The 15,425-nt window shown below is 40.5% G+C and overlaps 2 protein-coding genes across 3 annotated transcripts; both read left to right on the forward strand.

Moving 5' to 3' along the window:
* Nucleotides 1-472: 472 nt before the first annotated feature.
* eif2s2 (eukaryotic translation initiation factor 2, subunit 2 beta) lies at nucleotides 473-7,767 on the forward strand. 2 transcript variants are annotated; one of them, XM_046055406.1, is made up of 9 exons: nucleotides 473-630; nucleotides 1,819-2,002; nucleotides 2,153-2,256; nucleotides 2,455-2,584; nucleotides 2,666-2,766; nucleotides 4,744-4,892; nucleotides 5,353-5,409; nucleotides 5,559-5,644; nucleotides 6,331-7,767. In XM_046055406.1, the coding sequence occupies exons 1-9, from the start codon at nucleotides 616-618 to the stop codon at nucleotides 6,504-6,506; spliced, it is 1,002 nt and encodes a 333-aa protein (XP_045911362.1). In that variant the 5' UTR covers nucleotides 473-615; the 3' UTR covers nucleotides 6,507-7,767. The 2 variants fall into 2 exon arrangements, with proteins under 2 accessions (XP_045911362.1, XP_045911363.1); XM_046055407.1 differs by having other exon boundaries at nucleotides 1,819-1,990.
* A 2,402-nt stretch (nucleotides 7,768-10,169) lies between these two features.
* LOC123975480 (serine/arginine-rich splicing factor 6-like) lies at nucleotides 10,170-15,232 on the forward strand. The gene is made up of 6 exons (XM_046057004.1): nucleotides 10,170-10,393; nucleotides 10,833-10,966; nucleotides 12,677-12,795; nucleotides 12,911-13,113; nucleotides 13,281-13,367; nucleotides 13,549-15,232. The coding sequence occupies exons 1-6, from the start codon at nucleotides 10,287-10,289 to the stop codon at nucleotides 13,988-13,990; spliced, it is 1,092 nt and encodes a 363-aa protein (XP_045912960.1). The 5' UTR covers nucleotides 10,170-10,286; the 3' UTR covers nucleotides 13,991-15,232.
* Nucleotides 15,233-15,425: the final 193 nt, after the last annotated feature.

Consider the following 15,425-nt stretch of genomic DNA (forward strand, 5'->3'; position numbering starts at 1 on the left):
AGAGATCCTATCTCAGTGAGGATAAAAAGAATGATCATGATGACTCTTTAATGTCTGGATAACTTTCCGGATACAGATCACATTTTAATACCAGGTGTAAATGGCTTGTTTGAGAATTCTGTGATGCAGAAGGGATGTCCAGCCGCACTGTGGCGGTGAAGGTGAGATCCAAGTGTAGGCTAGGTAATGTGATCCTGAACATTATCACAAATAGGCCTAACTGTATTTAATTACACATTTTCCCCAGCAACTGTAACAGATTACAGTTACATTTATTTTGCAATGTAACTACTTACTGACCAACACTGTACATAATATATGTGTGTGTAAATAATAAATATAAATAAAATGTCCGTTTTCTGTGATGGAACAAATCCTTCGTATCTCTACTAAATCGTAATGCACACATTTAACAACAGGTTCAGTTGTGCATCTTTTCTCTTGAACACTTCCCAACTGGAATGCGCGTCGCAAAGTAAAGACGTCAGGATTTAGCGACTTCACGCCTGCGTGCTGTGGATTCATCGCTGATGCAAGACATTTTCGGCGCAGCAGTGTGGGACTGGTCGAGGAATAAAAAGTAGCCAGATTTCAGTCACTTTTCAGCCCGCAAACATGTCAGGTGACGAGGTAAGGCATCTCGGGTTATCCGCTGTTGAGTCTGTGTCAGTGCGTAGACTTGTTGGGTGTAAATATGCGGAATTATCGGGTCTGATAGGCGTTGAGGATGACTTTGGGCCTCGGCACTGCTGCTCCCCTCCCTGTCCGCACCAGCTCTCACATGGCTGCAACCGAGCTAACAACGGCCCCCCAGCCGAAATGACAAGAAAATATCCAGTACACCGCTTTATCAGGATTTATCACATCATACAAATTAATAATACTCCCCGCGTTTTATTGTTTCGCCCTGTCATAGCTGCTGTGTAACTCAAAATGAAGGGCTGGAGTTTGTCTCTCAGTTTGTTAGCTAGCGTTAGCTTCCGTGAACTGAGCTGCGGCGCTAACGGCTCGTGCTCTCCACCAGAAACAAAAAGCTACCACGGTTTAACGCTAACGTTACCTCCCGGTAGTCTCACGTTAGCTAGACGGACAGTTGGTTTTACACTGGGACTGAGTCTTGACTGAAAGAGCCGTCACAATTATGCTGGTCACCACTATCAAATTTAACTGTATAACGGGATCTAAATCGATTTAACTTGCAATTGCAATTTTGATGTGTTTTCAATTTGCAATGTCCGTTGATGTTTAAGAAAACAGTTTCACGTGACTCATCTGGGTTACGATGACAAACCAGGAAGCTGCGTTTATAGTGTAAGTTATGTAATTAAGCTGCAACAGCTCAGACATTTTTCAGAAAAAAAAATTTGTATGACAATATTACATAAATCCCAAACCTTATCAACTCTTGTATCACAGTGTGTATGTATATATATATATATATATATATATATATATATATATATATATATATATAGTATTAACGCTGTATATGGATTTTTAGAGAGCACAAAATGTGTTAAACTGCAGAAAACTAAAGTAACAGCATTTTTGTTTCATTTAATGTTACTGGTTGACTTGCATTGGTGAAGCTAATTGTGCTTGATAAAAAATACACTGTGACTTTACTGCACAGGTATCGGATGTAAGCCAGTTGACCATGGCCTAAAGGAAAGTGGCTGTCTGAGCTGTAATTTTGTCAGATGTTCAGCCAGGTTATTGATCCACAAATGATGTCTTCCCTTGGGAAAAACTGAACCATGTTGGCCTTCATTTCATTATCTTGTCAGCAGTTGTGAAACTTGCTTCTCTCTCTTTCAGATGATTTTCGATCCCAACATGACCAAGAAGAAGAAGAAGAAGAAGAAGCCCTTCATGCTGGATGAGGACGGAGGCGAGGGGGTGGGAGGAGAAGAGGCCAAAGAGGTGGAGGCAAAGGAGGCCGAACCGGAGGCTGGAGATGACAAGGAGCTGGATCTGGATGAAGATGAAGGCAGGAAGAAAGGTTATAAGAGAACATAGAGATGCTCTGACTGAAAGCTCACATCTTAAGCTCCAGTGTCAGTGCATATTTTTTAAGGGATGTAACAACGTACATTTAACTGCCATCCTGCGTTAAGCTAGAATTAAGCAGGGTTTGTTTTCTCTTATCTAGAGCCATCCGATGATTTGAACGACCTAAACTTTTTCAACCAGAAGAAAAAGAAGAAGAAACCCAAGAAAGTATTTGATAATGATGTTGTTGAGGAAGGATTAAAGGTCAGTCAGTTTTTCTTTCCACTCCTCATCACTACAGAGTCTGTGGATTTCCGTTTGCTTTCATCCTCTGCCCGTCCTTCAGATCATTTTAGATCTGCAATTCTTCTTCCACTTCTACAATTTCTTTCCCGTTACTTGTCTTACTGTCCTTGCTCATCTTCTATTGACTGAATTTAACTTCTCATTGGTCCAATTCAGGAGCTGAAAATAGAAGGAGAGCAGACAGAGGTGCTGGAGGAGGACAACCTGGACCTGATGCTTCCTACCAAAAAGAAGAAGTCAAAGAAAGTGGACTTTGATGAGGGAGAGATACTGGAGAAGGATGATGGTGAGAAGACACTACATCTTCACATTAGAGAACTAAAGGAAGTCATATGTTTACTAACAGGTTTGTATGATGTGTTCGCAGCGCTGGAGGACGATGAGGGGAAGAACAACGATGGAATCTCATTCAGCTCGTCCACGGGGCCAGCCTGGGCCGGCTCTGAAAGAGACTACACTTACGATGAGGTAGGACAGCTGTAAACTAACTCTCACACAACCAAGACTCCGCCATAAATGGATAACCCATTCTGCCTGAGGAAGGGCCATTTGTTTGTGTATTCACAAGTGGGAATGTGGGAAAGTGGGGAAAATAGGCAAGTATTTCAATTCTTACCATGTTTTCTTTTAGTTATTCTGTTGTGCTAAGTTATTTTATTACAGATGAAGTGTGGGCAACATCTTAAATGCAGTGGGGTAAATTTTTGGGGAAGCCAAGTGAGAGGGGATGTCCTTTTTAGAGGGCAATTATCTAATGTATTGTGCTATTACAGTGCAGGGTATAATTTTACACAAAACTGAATCATACTTGAAAAGCGTGCACTATCTGTTATCAATACACACGCTGAAAGTTGCATTTACCGACACGTACGCTCTCTCTCTCACCCCAAATAGCATACATACCCCGCTGCTTATAGTGCACAGTACAAATAGGCTTCAGTTAAGAAAAAAAGAAGCATTCACAAACTCAATCAGAAGATCATTGAAGACATTTACATAGTAGCAATGGTGCATGTATACAAACAGGCTTGTATACTTCTTAATGCTTGGCCAAATGTTCATAACACAACATCACTCAAGACTAACAGCCAAATACCAGACCAACAGAGTATAAACAATTAGTCAGGTAACCTAAGCTGGCCCAATGCCCTGTGGCAGGTTCTGTCTGTGGTGCTCATTATCTACGCGTACACAACTGCAGTAAAAACAACAAGGTTACTTCAGCGGACTATTCATTCGCAGCTAAATTTAGGTCCTTCACAACAAGAGAGTCAAGACCAGCTAGGCACTCGGTACCGATATAGTTTTCCTCATTGAACGTCCAAAACTCCTTTTTCCCTCTCCACTCGCAGCTCCAGTTTTGGCGTTGGTCTTCCATCAGATTTAATCTTAAATTGCTGCTGTAGTGGTAGTTTAGTAAAACTATTTATAACTAAAAACTCCAAATCTCCACCCTCTGTAACTGCACCAGCTAAAGTTGCTAACAGCTCCCGTTATTTCATCTGAATGACGTTTATCACATGCTGTGACTTGATTGGCATGAAGCCAGACAGCGGCTGGCTTCCCTTGGCATCATACTGACTAATCACAGTTAGGCAGTGGCATGACAGTGGCCTCATCTGATTGGTTAATCTTTATTTTTGTATTTTTTCCCCACACGGATGCCAACTCTGCCTCGCTTCCCCATGTAGTCAGACTGCAGGCCAGTCTACGGTGGTGCAATATGGTGTTTCACCACACATCCAACGCATATCATTCAGTCGGGCGCTGTTTCACTTATTGTAAGATAGTAAGAAATGGAGAAGAGATGACAGCAACAGCTTATAAGATTTATTGAAACTAAAAACATTGTGTTTTTATTAAAATGATAAATAGTCTGATAAACAGGGGAAGCCTGGCTTCCCTTGGCCTCTGGGAGAAAATGCCACTGCTTAAACCTCAATCAAGGGATAGTTGTCTGTACATTCATCTGTACATTGCAAAAAGGAACTGCTAATACTTAACATGCTTTTTTTAATGGTGCCAAATTGTAGCCCACCGCTAACTCCCTGACTTCATGGCAACATTATACTTATACTACATCCACCAAAGTCCCCAAATGATGGAAACGTTTTTTTCAACAGTGAAAGCATGATAATCTACAACATAAAAGTAACACAAAAGCAGTTACAAAATCCATCAATATGAACTTTTTTTATGTTGCGCCATCAATATATTTTTTTACATTGCAAATGCTTTGAATGTCCCACTGACATGGTTTTTATATTCCTGGAACACTGACATGCTCCCCTGTCCATTTTTATACAGATATTTGCCCGCTATTGAAAACCTCAGGACATACAGTCACCTCAACAATGTTTGTTTGTTTTTATGATCCTATCCTAATGTAAACATGGTCAGTGTTAACTACAGTTGGCGTAAATCTTTGCACCATCTCTGTCTCAGCTCCTGAACCGAGTCTTCAACATCATGAGAGAAAAAAACCCGGACATGGTGGCCGGAGAGAAGAGGAAGTTCGTGATGAAGCCTCCTCAGGTGGTCCGAGTGGGAACCAAGAAAACCTCCTTCGTTAACTTCACAGACATCTGCAAACTGTGAGCCTCCCACCTAATACACACTGACCTCTCACACTGTCACTGTTGATCACCGTTCACTTTGATACTCACCTAGAGTTTGACTGAAACCAATTCAGCTGATTCTAGCTCTGTATCAATGCTGTGTAAGGGATTAAACGGCAATACAAAATATTTAAAGTACAATCTACAATAGGGCCAAGGCAACTCATTGACGATTTGCATGACGCGGTTGGCACATCATAATAAAGTGCTACGTCTGGTCTAAGCAGGATTCCCCCAGAGAACAACGTGCGAAAGGTTGACAGACTGTGTTTTAAATTAATCTGTGTGTGAATCTGAGGTCCAGTATTTTTCTGATCTGGTATTTGATTCATTTTTTTTTATATATTTATTTTGGAAAAAATAGTAGTTTTTTTTAAAAACAATTGTTAGGTGCAGCCCTAATCTACAAATTGATCTTTCATGTACTTTGTCACAGGTTGCATCGTCAGCCTAAACATCTCCTCGCTTTCCTCTTGGCTGAGCTGGGTACCAGGTAAGCTTTTCTTTTTCCTAAATGTATTCATTGGAACATTTTCAGTTTTAAACACTAGTTCTCAAATAAAAGGAAACATTTCTGTGTGCACTCTTATGAGAGTTTGAATTGTGTTTTTGCTTTGTGCCTTTTTTTTTTTCTGTTAACAGTGGCTCCATAGATGGAAATAACCAGCTTGTGATCAAAGGCAGATTTCAACAGAAACAGATAGAAAATGTGTTGAGAAGATATATCAGTAAGTACATCATTTAAACCTATTATTTATAGTAAACACAAATCTGATTAGACTCTTTCCAAATGAATGTGTTGGTTTTGTGCATGAGCAGTCCCACCATACTCACTCAGTGTCTGTATTCAGCTGTGGTCTATGAAGAATTTAATACAAGAAGGGTTTATTGTGTTTACAAAGAGAGAACACTTGCATCCAGAACAGGTATCAGGTATTATTAAATGTATTTTTGTTTGTTTTGTAACAGATTTTTATGTAACCCGCTGCTACTGCAACACTGCAATTTCCCTCCAGGGTTGATGTAGCAATCTGAATTGAGCAGCTGCTTTCAAACTTCTGTATATGTGGAAAAAAGTTGCATAAAGCCTTGTGAGGCTGCAGAGGGAGCTGTGTGAAGTTTGTCAGTTGAAAATGAATGAATGGTCACACCTCTGTAGCCAGCTGCTTATCTCTGTTTGAGGCTAGCATAACACACCTGAATCTCCAAAGAAACTGTCGGTGGCCATTTCTCTGGTTCTGCTGATTGGATTTTTAACTGTTCATCATTAGTCTGACAATGTTGTAGGAGTGCAGTGCTAAATCAGAGTACTGTTTTAATCAACTTTTATTTTTTTTCAGCGGAAACATAAAATAATATACAGTGAACTCCTGTGTGTACTCCAGTGCTAATAACCCTCTTCTCACCCCTGCAGAGGAATACGTGACGTGTCACACCTGCCGCTCTCCAGAGACCATCCTGCAGAAGGACACTCGTCTCTATTTCCTGCAGTGTGAAACGTGCCACTCCCGCTGCTCCGTCGCCAGCATCAAGACCGGCTTCCAGGCTGTGACAGGCAAGAGGGCGCAGCTCCGCGCCAAAGCCAACTAAAGACCACCGACACTGGGCTCCACCTCCTCTCTGCCTCTCCTTTCCCCTCAGAAGGGCCAAAGCTGGGGTTGGATGCCCCCTTGATTCGCTAAAAGGACTCTCTGAATCGAACTGCGGGAGGGTTTGGCTGTTGTTTAGTTGTCGTGGCCTGACCAGGCAGGGAGTGAGAGAGTATCGAAAGCTGACAGATGGGGTTCAGGCACTAAGCAGATGATGTGTACTATACACACTGTTGGAAGCATTTGATTTGTTGTCTGGCTGATGAACCCTCCACCTCCTAGGTTTTTTTTTTTTTTTTTTTTTTTTCCATTTGCTGTGATTCTTGATTACTGCAAGAAAACCCTGATTTAATATGGCTTGAATCCTTCTTCATTCTTTCTTCTCCCACTCTACATACACCAGACATTTAAGATTTCCTCTGCTAAGGGATCCATTTCTCCATAACAAGCCAAATTGTAGTTAAGCTAAGTTCATCTACAATGACAGAGCTTAGTTGCTCTAGTAATTGTATCCCATGTGGTCACCTGTTCATTCTTTGATTACACATTGCTTAAACTAAAGGCTATGTTCCTGTTTCTGGTCTGGCCTCAAATCACAAAACTGCCAGTTCAGAGTTTCCTGCCCTAGTTTATCAAAGATAAACCGAAGTCACCAGGCTGGAGTACAAACAGGGCGATTTGTCACTGTAACTGGTCTGTGACAGGCTCCTAGCACAGGCTTCTTTTGATCATTTTATAGCGGGAGATGACTGTAAAGTCAAACAAACGGGTTGGTAAAGTGGAGAGTACCATCTCAATAAAACTTTAATAGAGACTGTGTGTGAGACAGAAATTATACAGTGTGTTTTGAGTGCTTTTGTGGCATTGATAAGCAATTGTGTACATCATAATTTATTGATTTGACTTCTGAAGTTAAGATCAACAATTTGATTAGAAGGATGTGAAAATTAATAAAGTAAATTTTGTTCAAAGGAGCAGGTTTCTTGAGCCAATGCTAGTCCCCTAACACAAATACCCATTTGCTTCCCCCTAAAAACAGCTTCTCAGCCGGTACCTCAGATCAGTCTCCTGTAACAGATCTTTATTTTCAAGTGTGATTCAAGACTTCTACGCCACAAGCTAGCTAGGACATTAGTTTCAGTCCAATGATACTGGCTAAGTGATACTTGTTCTGTTGTTTGGGAATAATGTGAATAAGAAGGTCTGGCTGGAATCATTTTAAAACCTGGTTTTTACAAAAATAAAATATTCTACTCTCTCCATTACTGCTCTGTGTACATCCATGTTGCCACAATTTTTGTACAGAAAACATATTGGTGAATCCCTGGCATTAGCACAACTTGTACATGTATAAGCCTCATAATTTGTGGAACAGTCAATATTAAAAATTAATTGCTATGTAAATTTAACCATAGCGAATTGAGACAGTTTGCTGTTTGAGGTCAATGATTTTTTTCACTTGACAGCTATTTATAGTTTACATTTTACACGTTACATTTGCATTTTCAGTGCCCAAATCTGAACAACAGAACCATGTTGCTGCTACTTCTGAAGGCCAAAAAGTGTTACTTTCAAATAATGTATTTATATAACAACTGTATTATTAGGAACACAGTGTTTTCCACAGGATTTAAAGAGACTGATGGGTGGGCCCATGCGATGGACTGGCGACCTGTCCAGTGTGTACCCCGCCTTTCACCCGATGTAAACTGGGATTGGCTCCAGCCCCCCGCGACCTTGTACGCAGGATAAGCGGTTGACAATGGGTGGGTGGGCCTCAGACCCTCATCGTCCCCCGGAACACATTTTAAAGTTAAATGCATTAATTTGGTGCCAAATTAAAAGGCAATCTATGAGGAAATTTGCACTCTTGTAAACAATGTTGTGCTCTAGTAAACTATTTGATCATAAACCCATTGTATAGCTATAAATGGTGATGAAACAGCAACAAAAGTCAACAAATTTATTTAATGTTTCCAGCAACCATAAATCAAAGAATAGAAAATAGAATAAGTAATTTCCCTAATATTTTATTGTTGTTTTTCTTTTATTTTAATGGACACGTAGTATGTTTTATACTTTCTGTGAATATAATCCAATTAATCTTATTTCCATACTGTATACACACCTTATTTTGAAAACCGGACGTTGTCACATGTGTATCCTTGCGCTAAATTAATTAAGCCCGACCCAGTTTGATAAATAATGTTGTATGTGGTTCTCCTATCGCGTAACATGAAGACTTAACAGCCTCTCTTCAGGTCAGACTCTCATACTGCAACACTTGTCTTTGTAAAGAGAGAAAATGACAGGATACAATCGCTAACCTGCCTGTCAGCTTTTATGAATGTAAGACCTCTGTTTTTGGTTTTTAAGGAGTTAATTCTTTATAAGAAAGCTTTGAAATATATAAAAACAAGACAAGCCTTGGATGTTTTCAGAATTATACACATTTTGATAACTGATTAGACCTCTTGTGTTATTTTATGTTTTATTTATTTATTTTTCTCATGAATTTATTTTATATATATTTGGTTAGGTATGTATGTATTGTTATGTATGTGTTTAAAATGCTTTGACATTGGAGGTACTTGTTAATCCGTTTCAGTGGATTTACCATAAAGGTATGAATACGTGTGCACTCCGAATTTTGGTGCGACTTGCTTAATCGCCTTTTCAGTAGCGACTGACAGAAACAGTTAACGTTACCTTAGTTACCTCAAAAGAATCATTTTGAAACTATGGCGGAACAAATTAGACTGTAGCAGGCCAGTTAAAATTCATAAATATTTTAAGTCCAAGCTATATATTGTAGAGGCTGATGGCAAAGTAACGTTACATAGTCACTGTACTAATAACTGATTTTACATTTTGTTTTTCAACACTGGCATTTGAGTCTTTAATTCAATTCAATTCAATTCAAATTAGCTTTATTGGCATGAATGTGTAACAACAACATTGTCAAAGCATCATACATACAACATAAGAACAATCAACCCCATACATTTCATTAAACAAGTAATTAAAGCGTAAAGTAATCAAAGCGCATGTGTGTTTGTGTTAAAAAAAAATGAAGAACTATTAAAATTTAAAATAAAATAAATAAATAAAACAGTAAGTGTATGTGTGTGTGTTAAAAAAAATATTTAAATAATGAACAAAACAGTAAGCTTGTGTGTGTGTGTGTGTTACAAAATATATATATTAAAAATAAAATAAATAAATAAAACAGTAAGTGTATGTGTGTGTGTTAAAAAAAATATTTAAAAAATGAACAAAACAGTAAGCTTGTGTGTGTGTGTGTGTTAAAAAATATATATATTAAAAATAAAATAAATAAATAAAACAGTAATCTTTATCTGACGGTTCTACTTGACAATGTTGTACTTGGTCAATTTAAATCACCTGCTTTGGGGCGTACACATCCATCTCAGTGATTAGTGGCCAACATTTTATCAGCAACCCTTTTTTACTGTATATACCTTATATGTATATATTGTATATACCTAATATGTATATACTGTATATACCTAATATGTACTGTATATACTGTAGGGGATAGAGGACTTGTTTAAATAAATTAGTATGTAATTAAATTAATAAACGGAGCCTTTAATTTGAAGTACAAAAACTTGCCGGAAATGTCCCACCGTTAGCTTCGCGGTAATTGGCTTGTTCGGCAGTAATCATCGCTTGCTAGCAGCCCTGATTCCAGTGGTAGCGTCCAACTTGGAACCACCCGTCGTGAAGAACAGTCGAGAACAACGTCAGGCCAAGAACTATGCCTCGTGTTTATATTGGACGATTGAGTTATCATGTCCGCGAAAAAGACATTCAGCGATTTTTCAGCGGATATGGAAAACTCATGGAAATCGATTTGAAAAACGGGTGAGTTTTTGGTGGAAGTGCAAACGCGGGTTACTTAATATTTCCTAGCTAACGTTAGCATTAACGTTGGCCGTTCATGTTAACGACGTAAGCGCTGGCACAGGCACATTTGACGCTTTCAGGCAAGAATATTTTATCGCTGCAGTAAAGTTAGCTTGTAAACTTAACAGTGAGTTTGTTTTACTTGAATACTAACGTTACAACTTTTAGCCTTTTTGTTTGTTTCCCTAACTTCTCCTCCCTCTCGTGTGGCAAATGTCTCATGGCCAACATGGCGTCTTTGTGTTAGCTAACGTTACAGTGCGGAGCTAGCGGACCGAGCTAACGATAACCAGCTGGTTAACAGTAGTTTCGTGTAAATGAACACATCGTGCTGTGTTTTAATTGCTGTTTTTGTTACTGAATTGCTTTGTATTTTAACGCCTTCTTTCTCACACAGCTATGGATTCGTGGAGTTCGAGGATAACCGGGACGCCGACGATGCTGTGTACGAGCTGAACGGGAAGGAGCTGTGCGGGGAGCGGGTGATCGTCGAACATGCCCGGGGGCCGCGGCGAGACCGAGATGGCTACGGTGGGGGTTACTGGGGTGGTGGGCGCAGTAAGTGCAGTCTATTACAAGATACCCTCTCTTCCCCTTCCCCTTGGGGTGAGGTGTCGATGTGGACTGCACAAAAAGCTATTTTGTTGTTTAATACTGGCGCTAATTAACACATTTGTAGCATAAGTTTGATTTCCAGGTACACTGTCACGGTTATAACCGGAATCCCATGCTAATGTGTTACGTGGCTACACGTTTACCATGGCTCAGGTTGCATGCAACTTTAATAGTTGCTGTAATATTAGTAACAAGTAGAAGTACTATACTTTTAGATTATCCGTATTTATTACATTGTGTAGTAGCATTGCCCACATGGAGAAGTTCCTTTGAAACCAAGACTGATTGACATTCTTGTTCAGGGAATCCATTGTAACATTTGTTTCTTTTTGTGTGTGTGTGTTCGATCTCATCCTGCTGAACAGTTGTTCTCAGTTTCAACCCTCAAGGGTTGGTGACCTGTTGGTTGTCGCTCCTCCCTAGTGATCATAGGCCACCCTTGATTGGTCTGTAGTTCATTATCGGAAAGGAACAACAATCTGCAAGTCAGAGCCCTCAAATAGCAGAACTAAGTGTAGTCTGTAAAGTTGGCATTAGACAAGAGAGCTTGAAAGTAGGGCTTATCACGGGTTGCAAAGTTCTCTTGGATCATAATTATTTTGGCGAGCCATGTTTTGAAGGTGTGCATTTTCAAATTAGTTTGCGCCACAGAGGAAAGCTAATCATAGATCACCACAAATCTATCTAGGGTAGTTTTAGCTTAATCATTAGGACTAGACTAACATTTTCATGTGTAATGTGTATTTTTAACGTTGGTATATATTTTTATATTCAACATTAACAAAAGTCCTTGATGTTTCAATTTGAAAGAGTCCAGTTGCGGGCTGAGGCTGAGAGTCCATTGAGGCTAAAGATGACTGGCTAAGATGACTGCCTGTCCCGTTTGGCCTTGGCTTTCACCTTACAATGTGTGTGTGACCTTTGCCCCCCTTGATCCTTGGCTGACCTAACCGGAAGCCATGATGACAGCAGCCTTTTGCCAATAGACCAGGGGCGATGGTGAGGATTGCCATTGGTTTCTATGTTGACAGAAAACATAAGTGGATCGGCTCTAGTAAAGAACTTGCAATCAAAAGAAATGTTGTAAGTCAGAAAACTGGAAAACAAAATTTCACTGACATCCGGCCAAATACCAAAAGACTGGTGTATGTTTCTTTACACCCTTCTTACTTAATTTGATCGAACAGTGTCCTTGACCGCAACCTATATGGATACCTCCTTTCTGTTTGTGTTACAGGGTTCAGAGGTCTTGAAAGAACATCACTGTCCATTTGTTTATGCAGCTAAAGCATCACAGTGTGATGTACTGGAGTAAGACAGGCTTTGTATTGCCGGAAACAGATGCAGTGGTGTTCTTTGCAGCAGAGAACAACTTCAGAATGCTGAACAATACAAACAATACAAAGAACCCATGCAGTGGCTTGTAGATCACTTGTCTGAAGCTTTGTGTTTGAAAAGGGGATCAGAGGGATTCCTTTCATTATTAAGTTCAAATTTATAGCCCCTTGGACTTTTGTCTGGCAAGTCACTGCCTTGTGTTCATTTGATAACCCAGACCTGTAGTTCTTTGTGTCTTGGCCATTTTAGGTGGTTTCTAACTTTCTTCATGTGCTGTTGTTTTTAAAGGTAGCGGTTACAGCAGCCGGAGCCGCTCTGGCAGGGATAAGTATGGACCTCCAGTCCGTACTGAGTACCGCCTCATCGTGGAGAACTTGTCCAGCCGCTGCAGTTGGCAGGACCTAAAGGTACACGCTCGAACGCAAACCTCCGTTTCTCCTCGTTTCAGTTCACTTTCATGACTCATGGGATTTACACTGTTCAAATTTCACTGTTTTTCTCATCATCTTCTGTTTCTCCCAGGACTTCATGCGGCAGGCAGGAGAGGTGACCTATGCGGATGCCCACAAGGAACGCACAAATGAGGGAGTGATCGAGTTTCGGAGCCACTCGGACATGAAGAGGGCTCTGGACAAGCTGGACGGCACAGATATCAACGGACGGAAGATTCGTCTAGTGGAGGACCGGCCTCGCAAACGGAGGTCTTACTCTGGCAGCCGCTCCAGGTGGGAACACTGAATAAGTTCTTTGATGCTTCAGACTTGCTGTTTTGTGAAAGTTACACAATGAGCTCCTCCTTTTAACTCAACTTTGCTAACAAGCTCGTAACACTGATCTCTTTCCCAAGAACTGGCAGAAGTTCTGTTTTTGACTTTTGTACTATGATCCTTAGATCTCGCAGTCGCCGTCGCTCCCGCAGCAGGAGTCGCAGAAGCCACAGAAGCAGGAGCTCCAGGAGTCGCTCCAGATCACGCTCCAGGTGAGAATGCGACTAATCTTAAAAATGGAACAATAAAACACTATTTAAGTTCGAGTTAAAGCGCTAACATAGAAGGCTATGTATTGCGTAGTAGGTCCTGTGGCAGTGATGAATGAATGAACTCTTTTTGTTAAAGTGGCGCACAAAGCGGGAAGTAAAGCCTTTCTCTTATTTCATACAGGTCTCGTTCCCGTAGCAACAAGAGACGTCATCATTCCCGCTCCAGATCTGGAAGGAAGTCTCGTTCCAAGTCTGGAGAAAGCAAGTCACGTTCTCGCAACCGCAGGTCCCGTTCACGCTCCCGCAAATCCAAATCTCGTTCACGCTCCCGCAAATCACCATCCCGTTCGGGCGACCGGAAATCCAAGTCCCGTTCAAAGAGTCGTTCAAAGGTAAAGTCAGAGCGGGATTCTCGCAGTAGATCCAAGGAGATGTCTGGTGAAAAGAAGTCCCGCAGTCGTTCAGCTTCGCCAGTGGAGAACGGGAAGGAGGAGCGTGTCGCCAAATCTGCCTCACGCTCACCATCCCCACAGGAGGATGGCAGCCGATCCAAGTCAAGGGAGAAACGTTCAGCCTCCCGTTCAAGGTCCCGCTCACGGTCTAGATCAGCGTCTCAGGATTAGTGGAATTAGAAAAAGGATGTTTACTCATTGAGCTTGATACCTATGCTGTACATAATGAGCAGTGTCAACATGCTGTCTTATGCTTCCTGACTTGTCTACTTTTCTCCTTCAAGTGTGCACTTGTCTTAAACATGTATTTTTTTTTTTAGATGCTGTACTATTAGAGGGTGCGTCACAGTGACTGGGGTACTTTCTGGAATCATTTTGCCTCCCAAAAATCTGTCATTCATTTTCTCCCAAATTATTTTCAAATGGACAAAATCTTAGCGTCGGCCACCCTGTCCCAAAAATGTCAAACTAGTTAAACTGTAGGTTTGTCACATCAGTCTGTTTCAAGTAAAAGCTGTTTATAGCTTAGTGAATATTAAGTTGTCTTTTTGTTACTTCAATCATGCAGCATCTCAGCTTGCAACAGATCTTTTGTAGATTAAGTGTCCCCAGTCCACTAATGTCTGGAGCATCCATCAGGTGTTTGATATAACCGTTTGGACTCAAACTCATTCAAACTGCACGGATGTGGGTGAAAAGTAGCATTTGGAAACGGCATTGAAGCGGTTTTCCTGTTTGAACTGCAGTCTCAAGAATTGCTTAAGGAATCGGCCTATTTTGGTGTTGTCTTGGCAGCACTCTAAAATGCACAACTGGGATGCAAGAACCTGAACTGCATATTTACAAGAAATTGAGGGGTTTGTATTTCATGATTAACAACTAACTTTTTAACTTGTGTGTGTATATAGACCATGTGATCATCTAAAATGGATTTATTCCTCTGGGTTGCTACCAATGTTGGTGTTTTGTAACCTTGAGCAGGTAATCTGTGGAAGGCTCTTTGTTACTTTATGGATTTCAGTTTGCCTCGAGCTCCAAGGGCACAAAAGCAGTGTCACGTTCTCTCATTTCCTGCTTTGTTCTGATTGCAGCCCTCAGAAGTCATTTTCAATTTGTATTTCTTTCTTTTTTTTTTTCCTCTACAAATTTAATCCAGGGGTTACGGTTTGCTTATTGTGTGCAGCTAATACTGGAGATTTGTATTTGAAGGGTAAATCTATTCCAATCTTTTGAGGGATTGCTTGTGGTTTAACACAACCGTCAGACTTACTGAAGGCACCCCCTCTTCATTTTTTGGAACATGTTATTTCCCCCATATGAATGACATCTAACAGAAGTCTCTCTGGGTTTTTTTTTTTTTTTTTGGTTTTTTTTTAAATTGTATGTTCAATTAAAGATCTTAATGAAAGAGAACATGATGTGTGGTGTTGCTTTGTGTCACGATTACAAAAACTGACTGCAGTATCGACATGACCTATATCCTTCTAATTATATAATGCAATTTAACATAAATGTAAGCAGAAGCCGCTTATTTAAATGTGGAGTAAAGGCAACCTAGCAGCCGTGATTGAACGACTTTCAGACTAATCGATCGTCCACTACATTA

Source organism: Micropterus dolomieu, linkage group LG08 (assembly GCF_021292245.1).
Source record: "Micropterus dolomieu isolate WLL.071019.BEF.003 ecotype Adirondacks linkage group LG08, ASM2129224v1, whole genome shotgun sequence".
In the NCBI taxonomy this organism is placed as follows: Eukaryota; Metazoa; Chordata; class Actinopteri; order Centrarchiformes; family Centrarchidae; genus Micropterus; species Micropterus dolomieu.